This window comes from Equus asinus, chromosome 10 (assembly GCF_041296235.1).
Source record: "Equus asinus isolate D_3611 breed Donkey chromosome 10, EquAss-T2T_v2, whole genome shotgun sequence".
In the NCBI taxonomy this organism is placed as follows: Eukaryota; Metazoa; Chordata; class Mammalia; order Perissodactyla; family Equidae; genus Equus; species Equus asinus.
Window position 1 is genome coordinate 95977286 of NC_091799.1, and position 16325 is coordinate 95993610.

Sequence of the window (16325 nt, forward strand, 5' to 3'; positions counted from 1 at the left end):
CACACCCTCCTCTTCAATCATTAAAACCCCCGCCATATTTCAGGCTTTCACCTGCCCTCACTTCGCTGCTCTTCCTACCTCCCACCACACACTACTCTTAGGGCCTTGATGGGGCTCAACGAATAGCATCTCATTCTCCCACCCAGGTTCAAAACAAACTGCGGAAATGACAAAAAAAAAAAATAAGTGGCAGATAGAAAGAAAAATGGCATCTTCATTTCTGGGAACTCTAGTTCATAGATGGTGGTTTTAGGTCTGTGGCAAAATGGCTAATACTGAACTCAAGTGTTGGTGGCGTGAGAACTCTGCTGGTCTCTCACGGGCAGGAGAGCCTCCCTCAGAGGAGCCACTCCTTGAGGGCAGCTCCCTCCCACGAGGAAAACAGGATAGAGCTGAGATGTCGACTTTATTCCTCCCAAATTTACCAACCAGGTAAGTACTCCAGGCCAGGCCTTCTATTAATGGCGTTCCCTTCACAGGGAAGTAAAAACAAGGAGTGGAGAAGGGTAATCACTTACCTCTCCAGGGATCTCTCTAAATGTCCAAGGTTGCCCTTGCTGAACACCTGCTGCCAGCTCCCTCCTGCCATCCATCTGCCTTCACATTGCTTTCCTTACCACTTGGACCTGCCCACCTCTCCAGCTACGAGGCTCAACGTGCATCATCCTCTCCTCCCCCTGTAGCTTACTCACTGGTTCCTGCCTCCTTGTCTGACCTTCATTTGCTCCCCCTACCTTCTTCTTAGCCATGCCTGGCAAGCCCTTACTCATCTTTCCAGACTCAATTCAAAGTCATCTCAGATAAGAAGTCCTTGTGAGGAGAGCCAGCTAAAGCTCAGCACACCCAAGTTCATGTCTCCCACAACACATTTTCATTTGACCTCCCATGGCCCCTCCAGTACTTTATTACATTCCATCCACTAGACTGTAGGCCCCTGAAGTCACAAACAATCCCCTATATTTTTTAACTCTCCCAATACCTAGCACAGATTCTGGTACATGGATACCAACAAATACTTATTGGATTATATTTGCATTGAGAGATGCAAGTAGCTAAGTGCAAAGTCGGCCATAAAAATTCTATACAAATAAAAGGCCATAAAAGGAAGAAAGAGCAAATCCAGTTGGGAGCGCCTGACGTATTTTCTCGAAGTAACAAGTTAAACATTATAAACAAAGCTATAGCTAAGGGAAATCAAAGAAAATTTCATTTTAAAAAGTTAACATTGAATTGGGCCTGAATTGAACAGGACTTGATGGGTAATCGCTTGGGAAGAATATCCCAAGAAAAAAATCCAGCAGGACAAAAGACAAAGATATGGGAAAATAAAAGATATATTTGGCGAACAATGAGGTTCCAGGTTTGGTGGGGGTATAGAGTACAGACAGAAGAGCAGGCTGAGAGAAAGCTGGAGAGGGAATCTGGCTACAGTATGTATAGGGCCTTGAGTATCGAATAAAATAAATTTCAACTTAATTTACAGACAATGGGAATCGAAGAATGTTTTCTAAAAGAGTAGCTGGTTAATTATGCCAAGGAAATTATATAAAACCTGGATCCTTGAAGCACTGATAATAATAAACTAATAATTTGTTTTTCAATTACTTCCAAATTTCTCAGGATCATACTGACTCTGAGCTTATAACAGTTTGAAAATCTCAGTGGAACATTATTTGAGCATAATAAAATGACTAATAAACTATTTAGGATGATCATGAGACTACATATTAATTTGTAGTCATTTTTCATTTTGTTTACGATCCTTTCAACCCACTCCTGCACGTTGCATCTATCTAATGTATACTTGCCACTGGTCTATCATGTAATAAGCAGTGCCAATTTCCCAATTCTCTTAATAGCCAGTAACACAAATAGCTGATTTCAGGCAATAACAACTACAACCATCTGTTTCTACTTCACTATTTATTCTACTACCAACTATGGTGAGCTTCAGAGATCACTCTTCAAAGAATAGTAGACAAACAGCAAAACAGGACCATGTAGGAATTACTGAGATGTCTCATCTCAGTGCCAGAGTTGAACAAATGGATCAGACAGATAACTGGTCTCTAGACCCATCTGCAGTCAATTCTGAGTTATAGCAGCAGAACAACTTTGAACAAATTCCAATATGGCTCTTCAAAAACAGCACCAATAGCAGCAGAGGGAAGCTATAAGCTTGTTTTTGCTCTTTTGCCAACTAGATATGTGCTATCGATCAAGCCACTTTAGCAAACTGGGCTTACTTTCCTAATCTATACAATGAAAGGATTAGACTAGGTTCCCAAGCAGAAAACCAGAGTGTCTCTTAACTGCCAGCTGAAGACCCTTTGAAAGACAGCCAGTATTCCCATGAGATGATTTTCCTAGCAGGGGCATCCTGCCCTTGACCACTGCCAGAATAGCATCCTACTTCAACTTCTCCAATGTCTTACGTTAGGTTCCCCAGCAAACAGTCTCTGAGATGATGTGGAGGGCAGATGGCTTATTGGGAAGTGATCCCTCAGGATCACACTTTTGAAAAGCAAGGGAGAAGGCAGACTGGACAGAGATAGAAGTTGGTCTGCGATGCAGCTGCAACGTAGGACTCAGCCAATCCCATGGGGAGCTCTGGACCCAAGATGGCCTTTCAAAGTAGTGCCAAACTTTAGTCCCCAAACTTTAGTTCCACCTCAACCAGTCATTGGATGGGGGCTGCTCCCTTGCCTTGGGTGAAAGTAATTTCTGGAGAGGTGCTGGGCCACGAGCCATCAGTGGCCAAGACTCTATCAGTTGGGAGGGTCAGAGAGTCAGTCCTGGAGGGCCTAACCCAACAGAGAAGTAGGACAGCCACTACGTTCACCTCAAACCTTCTGAAAGTAAGAAAAAAAAAGGGAGAAACATAGTGAAGAAGAGAGAAATGGATTAAAAAGAAACAGCTGGACTAAGAAAATCAATTTTAGTATCCTAAAGCCTTGCTCTCCATATGACCTGGGCAAAGCTGTTTCATTTCTCTGTGTCTCATTCTCTCTGTAAGGTGATCTGAGGTCACTTTCACCACTAAAATATCTAGGATTCTATTCCCTTATTTCATTCTTGGTCAACGTTCAAAGCCGTTTTGGTAGTTACCTCAAAGGTTACAAGTATTCCTAAGGAAAAGACTACGTATATCAAAAATTTCCAGTAGCATTTGAAATTCATCTTCGTTAAGTGTGAAGAGATGATCAGCAGCAGCAGGAAATTCAAATCTACACCCTACAGTGGACACACAGCAATCCCGAGATTAAATTAGATTCGCAGGCAGCAGCTCGGGGATTTTGACATTATACTCAATACAATCATTCAGTTAGTTCTATCTTTATTGCTCATGCTCCCCCTTGTGAGGCAATTTTCCTTATTGGAAGTAAAGCAACCCCAACCAAAGCATTTAAAAATGATCCTTTTCCTGTTTTTATTAGCCCATATCAAAGAAAAGACTATTTGAAGTACAACCAAGGGGAGGGAACTGGCTTTTTATTGCTCCGTTCATGTTGTTATGGCTTTAGGAGTGGAGAAAGACTCCCCTCAGAAACACTGCCTCTCAAAACAAGCTTGCAGGGTAATCAACAGGAGAGATTTTTCAAGAGAGATGGAAAATAGAAAAAACTATTAAAACATAATTAAATAAGCAAAGTGGATGCAAAATAAAATGTGAAAAGTAAGCTGTTCAGGAGAGAAATGTCATGTCTCCACATTTCCTTGCATAGTAATATGCACAATATACATTGTCCAAATGGGGCGACATAAATCTTTCCAGCCAATGGAGCAGCTGTTGATCTTTAAAACAAAAAACCAAAAAACAAAATGAGCACACGAATGTTGCCTATGAATCTGAATATACACTCTGGCACTTCAAAACAAATGTCAGCCAGGCTCAGCGTCATGCAGAGTAAAATGCCCTCCACCAATGAGATATTATATCCACTCATATGAACTGAACACAATTCAGGTACATAAACAAACTAAAATCAACAATTCCAAGTGGATATCATGTCACAGAACAATTTCAAGTCCTTTGATCATAAAGTACAGTCACCTTTATCCCAAATTCCATCTCAAAAAGCTCGTATGTCGGACTATTTGCTCCTTCTTTAGCTTGATTCTTATGGTGACCTTCAGTCTGAAGCTGTTCCTCTAACAGACGCCATATTATTAAAGAAACAAATGACACTTTAATTTTAATTGTATTTTTAAAATTCATACAGGATATGTATTTCTCTCCATTTACAGAAAAAAATACATGTGAGGAATAATGGATTGGATTAAGAATGGATTTCTTAATTTATAGAAAGGATTATTTAAATATACTCTCATGTACATGTAGACACTACAGCTCAATCCTGTTTTTCTTTTTTTCTCAAATTGGCCATTTCACTTCTGATTTTAATAATGTGAGAAACCAGAGGCAGAAGCTCTACTATAAACGATTCAATCATAACAGACACAGATATGAACTTATATTTCATATAATACAAAAGGGGAAAATAGCAATGCAAAGCCCCCAGCATATAGCAGATCAATATATGAATTTAAAAGGATTCATAACCCTATGATCCTTTAATCACAGAGCCAAAGGAATGATTTATTAATTTAAAGGTCAAATTTTTAAAATGTTTTCTAGATTAATGATTTACTTAAATTGTCATATAAACACAATTTCCAGGTCAGTTGATACAAATATTACCAAACAATAAATTTTACTAAAAAATACACAGTAGCATTCTACTCAACACTAATCAAAGAAAACCATTTAATCATCAATATTGTAAATCAGTGAAGTTGAAAAGTGTTCAGCAATGCTAAAAAATACATATTTCACTTTTCCTTAAATACATAAGTTAAACTATTTTCATCCATAAGAACAGATGTAACTGCATTGTTAAAATAAAGGTGCAAGTTAGAACAGCCTCAGAAGAAAACATATATCCAGAGAAAACTTTTTGAGATTAAAATTTCCAAGTCTAAGAAGGGTTCACTGAAAATATAGCTTTTTAAATTTTTTTAAATTAACTTATTTTTGGGGGGTGAGGAAGATTTGCCCTGAGCTAACATCCATTGCCAATCCTCCTCTTTTTTTGCTTGAGGAAGATTAGTCCTGAGCTAACATCTGTGCCAATCCTCCTCTATTTTGTATGTGGGATGCCTCCACAGCATGGCTGATGAGTGGAGTAGGTCCACACCCAGGATGCAAACCCGTAAACTGGGGCCGCCAAAGCAGAACATGCAGAACTTTAACCACTCGGCCACGGGACTGGCCCCTCACATGCTTTTTTTAGATCCAATAATGATCACGGCTACAGATTTATCTTCATTTAACTTTCGAACAAAAAATACATTAAGGACATATTATGTCAGCAGGATTATATTCCTATCAGGGTGAGCCTGTGGTAGGAGGAGTAATGCATAAATACACAGGAATGGAAAATAGAAAAAAATTAGAGATGAAATTAGAGGATGGTGGATGGAAAGTAAAGGAATTAAAGACGGAATGAGTGAGCTGGATTCCTATCGCAACAATGGCAGAACCTCAATGACTTTTGATATCAACTCCTCATAAAGGGCTTGCCCTGGGACCTAAACACTACCAAAGCCCTCTGAACAATGTGGTTAACCAACAGCAAAGGAGGCAAGAAGACTGAAGAGAATTAGGGCTCCAGGGATGCTGAGGGCTCCAATTTAGAGTTGACTCTCTGATCTTCCCAGCAGTAAAATAACTTTTTCTAAGTATCCTGAGCAGAGGTTTTCAGAGAAGGGTAACATCCTTGAAAGCCCAGGCTGAGTTTTATCAACTAGTAAGTACATTCTAACGAATAACGTCATTTTGTCATGAGCATTTATCTAACGATAATTCACTTTGCATTCTCATTATAATAATGTTATCACTGCACAGCTGCTGCCATGCACAGTGGCACAGCTCCACGGCCTCAGTTGACCAGTGGGGAGCCAGACTTCTATACTCATAGAGCTGCAAAAGCGATGAAAGGATGTATGATTGCAGATCCCCATTTTCATCCCTAGGTACAAAAAATTTCAAACACTGTCAAGACCGCCTGGTGATAATCCTCCAGCATGATTACATTCTTTTGTCTTACAGCACTTAAAGGAGAGTGCTGGTATAACATAAGGTGTTCTAAATTTAGAATCAGAACAATCCCTTCTAATCTTCACTATAAAATCAAAGCAAGTCATTTAATCTTCCAAGGCCTCAGTTGCCTCACCTGTGAACTGGGGATAATGAGACACCCTTCCCATAGTCCCTGTGACGACAAATGAGATTAATTTCTGAAATGCTCTATAGTTTCAAAAGCAATTTCATAGACGCACTCATGGGGAAGTCTCCCAGGGTCTGGCAAAAGAGAAGGGCAAATTCTCAAATACATATTGGAATAACTCCCCATAGTAATGGCTGTTTCAAATCCACAGTTTTGAAACCAGAGGGAAATATAAGATATAACTTATAGACTATTTCAGGAAGGAAACAAAATGTATGCACCTTGCTCAGTCCTCCATCAGCTTTTGTCTGTGAGCAGGTACCAGGACTACCTCAGCACAAAGATAATTTAAATTTCACAATGCTCTGGAGACTCAGAGGACAGTCTCTCAGCTCTACTTTGCGCTCTGTAGACCCTAAAGAATATGCTAATTATTTTACATGCTAACATTATTACAGACACTAGCTAGCCTGCCAATTTGTCAGCAGATTGTTGCCTAATGAGCAGTTAATTTGTCCTTGGGAGAGCCAGGTAAAATGAGTTGAAAGTTTCCTTCGAAAGACGTCTTTCATTCTTGATCACCCAGTCCAGAAAACTGTCACTTTTTTTTTTTTTTTTTTTTTTTACAGCTACTTCTCAGTCACTGCAATTCCTTGAAGCACACAGACAAAACAAAGATCAGGAAAGATTCTGGCTGCAAATGAAATGATAAGGTGGGAGGGGGTCATGGGCACAGTGGAGAGCAGCATGGACTCCAGCACAGCCAGGACGATTTCAGGCATGACTGGGGTACTCAGCAGCTGTGTGCCCTGGGCAGTGATGAGGCTGTCTCTAAGCTTCCATGCTGGCAAGTGTACAATGGGGTTCTGAGAGTCACATCCCTGGCTGTCATGAACTACAAAAATGACTGTGAAATGCTCAGATGGGGAAGCAGCACCTCGTAAGTGCTCAACAGTTGTTAACCAATAATATGAAAATGACCGAAAATATAACAAACCTGGCAATAGCCAAGCCTACCAAATATCTACTAATAATCACTTTTGTTCTGTGAGCTAAGATATTTTTAAGAAAAGAAAGCTGAGTAGGACATTGATTCTGTTCTTTATGTTAGAGGGCGATCAATGCTCTAATTCCCATTTGTCTCTGAATTTGCTTTCTTCCTTCTCCTTGTACTTATGTCCTTTCTTCCACTCCACCCTCAGTCTCATACCTGTTCTTCCTCTTCCTGGGGTCTGAGCTTCCTCTGCCGCTGGGACGTGTAAGACCCCGCCTTAGTTCTTGGACTTAACCCAGGTGCTCCCACGATTTGACTCAAGTTCTCAAGTGGATTGAAAGGTCCAACCACACAGATAAGTAGCCTTTTCCTGACTTCTCCACCTTGCCAAAGAGTGGGTTACTTGCGGCCAGAAGGTCAATCCACAAGCGTAAGAAAAATTCCTGAAATCTGTCTCTAGAAATTTTGATTCTCTTTCCACTGCTACATCTGCTTGAAAAATGCAGCAAAGGAATTTACCACAGAAAGGGTAGCAAATACAAAATGTTTTAATAACATTTCTACACATTGCTCAAGGCTTTCTAACGTTACAATTATGAGCTCATGCAGTGTTAACAACTGTTTTTCATTTTGTTACTGGTTTAGAATTTAAACAGGAATTGATAGAATGGGCACATCTAATGAAGAACTTAACAGAGATTTATGGCTCCAGAAACAGTCCATACTTCTTCAACCAAGGAAACGGGAAAACGTTGACCATGTGTTTATATTTCATCACTGAGGAAAATTCAGAGATGGTTAATGATTATTCATGACAGAAGTTTTAAAGTTGTACGTCTTTGGAGTATCAAGTTGCACATTTTGCAAGTATCTGCCCGCAGGCTTCTATTCTGCTTCGCTGCAGCATGCGGGCCGGTGAAGTACCCAAGCTGGTCTGATCTTTCTGCCCCTCCTCTGAGGCATTCCAACGTCCTCACTGATGGAACCCACAGGAATCACTTTCCATGAAATAAACCATATGAGAAATGGAACATGAAGATTTTCGGGAACAATCAGGGAAAGTTTCTTAACAAACTATTTAGTTTCTCCCAAGGGTGAAGCTATGCCTTGTCCAATTTACCTGTTTTGTTGTTGCTGTTGTTGCTTTAGAAAACACGCGTATCATCTAGGTATTTTGGGAATTGCAGACAGTATCCAGAGCCGTCATTTAGAGAGTAGCTCTATTCTTATGCACACTTCCCACTTGTCATGTACATTCACACTTAGCACACTGAGGAAGTAGGGTTCTCCTATGAATCAGCCCTTATCATCTAGCTCTGAAATCACTGGCCTCCCTACCTAGATTCTCAGTTATACCCTGAACTTCTTCAGAACAAGTCTTATTCTATCTAGAGATTTAATGCAGTGAGTAGACAGAAGAGCTCTAAATTTCTGTAACCAGAACCAAAAAAAGGCTACATTCCGAGAAAGGTCAGCTGATATGGACTTCATTACCACATGGAAGAAGTGCGGCTCTGGCTCACTGACGGTAAACATCGTGCTGAACAAGAGCGTATCAGAGCTTCTCGAGGAAAACGTCATCTTTGTAGTTCTAGTCCAATTGTAGCTTCTGATCAAATATCACTAACCAATAATACCACTTAAAAGTCTTATAGACCAAGTTAAAAGATTTATTCAAGACATTCAACATAAGCCTTAAGGGTCTTGCTTCAAGTTTAGTAAAACTACATGTTTTAGGGGAATAATAAAAGTAACAGTAACAATAGAGGCAGAGTTCGCATCCATTACTGCACCGGAAGTAAGGATGAGCCATTTATCAAAGCTAATTTTTGGTGCAGGAAGTTATATCCCACAGAAGGCAGGAAAATAAATCAGTAGATTTTCCAGTTAATATCTAAATATCTCAATAGACATAAACACATACACATAACAAAGAGAGAAAGAGAATTATTCCAGAGAAAGAGGAGGAGTACTTTTTAACAACTAAAATGACAGAAATGTATGAGGGGGGAAAATGTAGCAATATGAGTTAGGACCAAACAGTAATCCTTCATCAAACATAAGTGCACATGACAGAACGTTTGCGAGGGAACTTGGCGTAGGGTCCTATAGTAGACCCCTTACTCAATGCAGAAACCTCTAGCACAACATTCTTTACTGTGATCCTGGCCTTCCCACGTCAGAGGACTCACTGTCGCATTAAGTAGCCTATTGCAGATGTGGACATGCTATTAGCTCTTCCTCAGATTCAGCCAAATCCACCTTCTCGTAACTTATGGCCATTGGTCTTTGCTCAGCACTGTGAAATTTAATTTTCATCATGACAGCTCTTCAAATAATATTTTTTAAGGTATTAAGTTCTAAACTTCATTTATTCCCTTCTGCATTATTGCTAGACTTTATTCACACTAGATTTTATTCAAGATACTATCACATATTTTAACATATCCCTAATGCCATTTTAAGATGTGTGATATCTAGAAGGTACCATTAGTCAAACAGCCAAGCAAAGTAGTCTAAGCAGCCTCCAGAGACACCAGTTGACAAGGGCTAAGGGCAAAAGTGATTATCAGTTACTCAAAATCAATCCAGAATTCACTCTGCTTCAAAAGGTAGAGGGAGTTAATACAAAGTTTAGGTGAATTGATTCCCAAGGGGAAAGAAAAGTTACCTCTCTTTCCTTTCCCTTATTTTAAATGTGCCACAAGATTCCCCAAATCTCTGAAAATCTCTCTTCATTGTCACACCAAAGACAGCAGTAGTAGCTGCACTAACGCTGTGATTTGAACTGAACGGTGGCATCAGTATCCTTTATTTTCTGATTTTCATCAGAATAAAATTACTTACTGGAGGCAAAAGACAAAGACCTACCTCTATCTAAGAATTTAGGAGACTTTCGGAGGTATCTTTAGGTGAGTGTTCACACAGTCGGTAAATTAAGAAACATCTACTGGTCACAGTACGAAGAGCATATCTTAGGTCCCCCGGCCCTTCCCCCCAAAAGCAGTCACAAAACAGCTGATATAACTGGATAAAACATATTTGCAAAACTCTAGGCAAAAAGTGGCCCATTGGCCAGTAGCTACAATGCCCATTGTAGCTAGCTGTTTGTAAGAAGACTGACGATGTTTCATTTGCATAAAATGATGGTTTACGCCCTCCAGCATAAAGAGCAGTCACTTTGTTACAACACAGTGGTTGAAATAACAGTCAACAGACTATGTGGATCCCAAGGGCAGCCCTTTCTTCCTTTAAGTCTTGGTCTAAATGCCAACTCTTCAATAAGGCCCATGATGACTACTCTAATTAAAACTGCAACACCCTTTTCCTCCCAACCCCCAATCATCTTAATGTGACAACTCCCTTTTCAGAGAATCTAGCCCCTTAGAACATACTACATGGTTTACTGAATTACTGGGTATGCGCGTGCTTCTTAACTGTTTCACTTCCCCTCCTTCCCAACACACACACACACACACACACACACACACACACACAGGAAGATAAGATTGACAAGGACAGGATCTTTATCTGTTTACTGATATATCCCAAGAATCCAGAAGAGTTCACGACACCTAGTAGGAAATAAGAAGTCAACATACAGTGGTTGAATGAATGAATAAGTGACTCTGGACTTAAACAGACTCGGCCCTGAGTCCCAGTGCCATCCATACTACCTCTAGGACCCTGGGAAAATGGTCACCCTCTCTGCACCTGTGTGTCCTCTTTGGTAAAATAGGGACCACACGAATGCTTGCCCCATAGGATTGTTGTGAGGATTCCGTGAGTTAGTGGATGTGGAGGGGTTAGAATCATGCTTGGACAAAGTAAGCTTTCAATAAACGTTAGCTGCCATGTTATTATTATTTCAACATATGTTTTCCAAGGTGGTGATGGATTTGTGACGATTTATGCTCTCAGGCAACTGGCTCTCCTCATATCTGAGAGTGCAGATCTGAGATGGTGAAAAGGGACCCAAGGTGCTTGCCAGAGCCACAGAGCTACCGAGAGTCAAACCATCACTAGGGCCTCATCAGCTCCAATTCAACAACACACATGATTTTGCAAAGGAGCTATTAACAGTGTAAGTATTCCGGCCTCAGACCTGCTGGAGTAGAATAAACATAACAATGAAGCCACTAAGTAAGTGAGGGTGAGGCTCGGAAACCTTAAAAGGCAGGGAAAGCAGCTCCTCTCTTCCTACTTGAACAGAGAGATTTGTTTATTTGGATTAACTGGAGTCAAAGCTAATGGTTCTAATGGCTTGAATCACCCCAACTCATTCTCCAGATTTCTACACATGGGCTGTAACTTACACTTTATGAAAGAAGATAAAGAGAAAAAACAGCCGTCCATAAAAGAATTTACCAGAACATACTAATCATTTAGACATACGCTTATGTTTCTAGAAAGTTAAATATCAGGAATGGTATCGTAACTTTTTCCTGGAGCAAAATCCAAGCCTGCCTAAAGGCTGCAAATTAAACTATTAACCTGAATGTTCACTAAGTATTCAGGAAAACTAAACACTTTGAGAAAGATGATTTACAGACTTTTAATCTAGGGAGAAAAGCAAGGATTTCAGAACTGATTGAGTTAGGAGAGGAAGTGGAATGAGTGAGGAGGATGAGGTGAGGATAAGGGGAATGACAAGAGGGATGGGAGCGTTTACTGATTTCAAGCAATAATAGTCTTCACTTCCCTACTTATGATAACAGGTCTTCCCAGAGCTAATCTTCTCCTTTAAGTGGTCTGTTAAGAGCAAAATAAAATGAATGACTACATGCTCAAGGATTAGATCACGACAAATAATGCCAATAAGGAATTTCTCTCCTCAGTCTAGAGAAGAAAGACCCCAAGACTTTGGGGGAAATCAGTAAGGTCACAGGAGCAAGAATGAAGCTGGAATCAAATGTCCAGACTCCCGTGTCAATGCTCTGCGCCCCACACAAGAAGTTCCCTAAACTTTACCATGCACTTGATAAATGATGAGCAGTTGCCGGAGGAAGACTCTGCATTTCTGAAAACTTCCAGGTGGCACTGATGCCGCCGGTCCTCGGATTACGTGAAGTAGGAAGCCTCAGACCTATTGCACCTCCTAAGGTAAGTCTTGGGAATAATTTTTTTTAAATAAAAATTATATTTTGCAGGAGAAAGAGAAAAGGAGATTACAGATGAAATAATGAAGTTTTAAAAGTTCTAATAATTCATAACAATATTTGTAAAATGTAAGGGGCATTTATACAGTGGTGTCAATTGCCATTAGTAAGTAAAATATACTTAAGTTACACATTTTTAAAGTACACACAAACACCAATGTTTCATAGTTGAGCAGTCTGTCACTGAGCCATTCTACGGATATGCATTCACTGATAATTTCCCCCTTATGTTTCAAATATACCATACCTAAATTGCACTAAATCTATCAAATTGTCTTAATTTTCAGTCTCCTTTGATAATAGAGATTCTATGTCTAGGGATTTCTTTCATCTTCCTTGAAATATGACATTTTAGATGAGAAAGATGGAACTCACACACCAGATTCCAAAAGGCTGATTTGCATAAGTTTTACCATCCAATAGCATAATGCAACAAAGTTGACCGCACCCAATTACATATATTATGACCCTATTTAGAAGACAGCTAGTGTAACTAGGGGGAGAAAAGATTTTTTAAAAGTTCTTGTCACTTCTAATTCTCTATCTTTTCCTCTCCTATCACAGAGACATCTAGATGCATCTGAAGAAAGTCGATTAACTCTTAAACACAATGTGTCCCTCCAGCCAAAACTCAGTCACCTCCCAAAGCTTCCTATTGGCCCCCTGGAATCAGCTGAGCCCAAGAGGTTTTTCCTATAAAAAGTCCACAGTGTATCTAAATCTGATCCCAGTAAAATTTCACTTCAGCTGAAGTGAAAATGCAGAGGTAGCATTTACGGATAACAGCTGGAGAACATTAGCTCTCTGTCTCTCCTTCTCTCCCAAGGGTTGAAAACTCTGCTGTTCAGACAGGAAGTCGTCATACACCACACACTTTACAGTACGAGAACGCTGGGATCGAAGAGCAAGTTGCAGAGGATTACGAAGAGTGTGGAGGGGTTTTGTTCAAGAACATATAGTAGCGGCTCTATGAACTCCTGGGGTGTCCTCCCCCCCTCAGTGTTCAAGTAGAGTAAGGGACACACACCCAGAACTGACAAGCACACACTTCACTCTCTGAAAGCTTTTTAATAACTCAAGTAAGAAGGCTTAATCTTTCATTTTTCCACAAATTTTCATAACCTCAACTCCAAGAAGTTTTGGGGAGTGGCCAAGATTCTCCAATAATCTTTTTTTGGCATACTTTCACATTGGCTATCTAAAAAGACAACCTTTTAACTTTCTAAAAATCAAATTGTCAAAAAATTTCTCTCGCATAACTACCCAGAATAAGGAAATATATTAATTTCATATATACGTGGAATTCAAAACATGATGATCTGGAAAACAATGATTCAAACAAAAGGTTCTTGTGAATATGGTTTTTCAGGGTCGGTTTCTGCAGTGATTTCCCAAAGCTGCTGAGAACGAACACAGATACAAACATGAGGAGAGACGTCCACATTCTGTGGCCGCAGCTTAAAGTTTTGAACAGGATGATACGAGTTCTCCTCACACCACATGCTGAATAGCCATTCTGCATTCCTACCAGTCTGCTAGGCCCTGGACCCCGTGTGCAACCGCTTGTCCTCTGGGGGCGGGCTGTAAAATCGACCCTGTCTCTTTCACTCCCCTCCAGCCAAGTTTCGCGAAAGACAAACCTTCCCAACTTTGGAACTGCGGGAAATGCCTTTGCTGTATGCATATCAGGGGCATGCTGTTAATCAACTGGGTTACAACACTACGGTTTTATGCAAAGACGGGGAGGAGGGGCGAGGGAGAAGCCAACCCACACATCCATCATCCTTTTAGGAGTGGGTGGAGTTTAAAGTTTCCCCAACTTCGAAGTTCCCAGTTGACAGGCAATATTTCTGGGCAATTTCCAGCCCCACGTAACAGATGGTCCTTTGCCCATCTTGAGCCCCGAGAGAGCCCAGACAAAGCCCCCCGCCACTCTTCGCTTGGCAGGGCGATAGGTGGGCAGCTTCACGAAGCTGTCAGCCCAGGGGCAGTGAGCAGAGAACGGAAACTTAACTTCTTACTGAAGTTTTTCCTGCTACATGAGAGTCCAGGGGACTGCAGCACAAAGGCCTGGGAAAGTTTTCACTGCGTTATTTTTGAAAAATGTCTTCCGCCGTCTGCCAAGCCATCATCCTAAACCCCAGATGCCCAGGGAAGGAAAGTTGAGGCACATGTGTTCAGAAATACGGCAGAAATGCAACTTGAGCCGTCCCCAAGACAACCTGGGAACTTGCTTAAAGGGATCCCCACGGTGGGAAAGCATCCTTCAGGCGCCTGAGCACTCAGTGCCAAAGGGGAGGGTGACGGCCCGGACAGGGTGCCAAATGGGGGTGCGCCATGGCAGGGTGCGAGAACCTTCCTTCCCAGACGGGAGGGCGAGGGGAAGGGGAGGGGAGGCGCGATCCGGGAGTGTGAGGACGGGCGGCCCACTCACCCTCACTGCCGTACTGTTTGCCATTGTTCGCGCCCATCCTGCCGCCGTCATGCCCGCCGTCTCCCGGGACACTCCATAGCTGGGGCGCACCGCCTGCGCGCTCCGCCAGAGGAAAGCCCGCCCGACGGGACCGTTAGCTGCGCATACCCCACGCTCCGGGGCCGATCTCCTGCTAGGGGCGGCCCCCGCACTCCCGTGGGAGGGGGCGCTCGGTCCCCTCTTGACACCCCCGATTGTTCCGGGTGGGGCTGGGGGCAGCCGCCGCTCTTAAAATCCGCGTTTGGGACCAGTGGGCGCAGCGCTGCGGAGAGCCCGCGCCCCGGGGCCGCCCAGAGGCTCACCGCGCCGCCGCCGCCGGGTCCCCATCCGCCCGCCCCGATTCCCCTGCGGTGGGCGCTGAGCCGCGCGCGCGGCCGGGCTCCCCGGCGCCACCGCCTCCTCCGGACGCCCCTCCGCGCCCGCGGCTTCCCCGAGGAGGGCGCGGCGACCACTTGTTGCGGGTGCCCCGAGCGAGCAGAGACTTGCGGCCCGGCGCTGCTCGCCCGCGGGCCGGACTTTTGTTAGCGCCAGGCGCCTCCTCTCGCCGCCCAGCGTCAATCACAGCTGGAGCCCGGGGGAGGTAGGCCGGCCCGGAGATGCGCGGCCTTTTAAAGGGGCAGCGCGCCTTTTCGGGGCTCCGGCTCCCGGCCCCTGCCTTGGCGCAGGCCCTGCGCGCCACCGGCGAGTCCCCTTGCGCGAAGGAACGTGCTCTTGGCTCTGTTTTACTATTGTTCTTTTATAGGCTTGGCCCCTAATTTGTAAGATGAGCTTCCAGGCGTCGTTTGAAATCCCTTGGGCTTGCCTGCAAATATGGCCTATTTTAGGTGTGAGGGCATTTAAAATATGCCTCAGAGTCAGAGTCTGCCTGACAATGTCAGGTATAAACGCTGGAGTTCTGTGGCTCCCACGTTTGTGGACTGCGGCGGGGAATGGAGGAGAGAGGGAGGGAAAACTTGAGGGGAACTTAGCAGGGAGTCACTGGAGAGCCAAAGACGTTCCCCGCCCCGGTGCGGGAGGTTTCCTGGCTCAGAACTTTTAAGAGCTTCCGAGCCAGGAAGTGTATTTTCTCCGCATTTCTATGATTTTTTTTTTCTTGTGGTTGGTGTGACTCTTTGTTTAACACATTACAACCTCTTTTGGAGATTTATATGGCACTTCTAGAGCCTTAAAATGGCCCTTTGGTGTTCCCTCCATTAAACGAAAAGAGGAAATTCTTCTTAATGTTTCATTCCCTTTGCATGTGAATACCTAGAATTTTATAACACTGCATCTTAGTAAAACCCAGGCATTTACAGCTCAAATTTCTTTGTAGTTTCTCCTTATAGGTATTAGATGTCTTAAGTTAAGGTTATGTAATGATATATATAATCTACGACCTGTATGGCGAACCAGGATTTTTGTAATTACCTATTTCTTAAAAGCCTTGTGACCACACGCAGAAATTGTTAGTGATTTGACTTCCTATAGAT

General features: G+C 42.6%; 1 protein-coding gene across 2 annotated transcripts in view; it reads right to left on the minus strand.

The window, feature by feature from the left end:
• Positions 1-15397, minus strand: part of FBXL7 (F-box and leucine rich repeat protein 7) — a 379233-nt gene extending 363836 nt beyond the window's left edge. The window contains exon 1 of one of the 2 annotated variants that reach the window (XM_044779477.2): positions 14818-15397. In XM_044779477.2, coding sequence (XP_044635412.1) covers positions 14818-14854 — 37 coding nt within the window. In that variant the 5' untranslated portion in view covers positions 14855-15397. The remainder of the gene's footprint in view (positions 1-14817) is intronic. The other variant, XM_014837350.3, reaches the window with a different exon arrangement.
• Between the last annotated feature and the right edge of the window lie 928 nt (positions 15398-16325).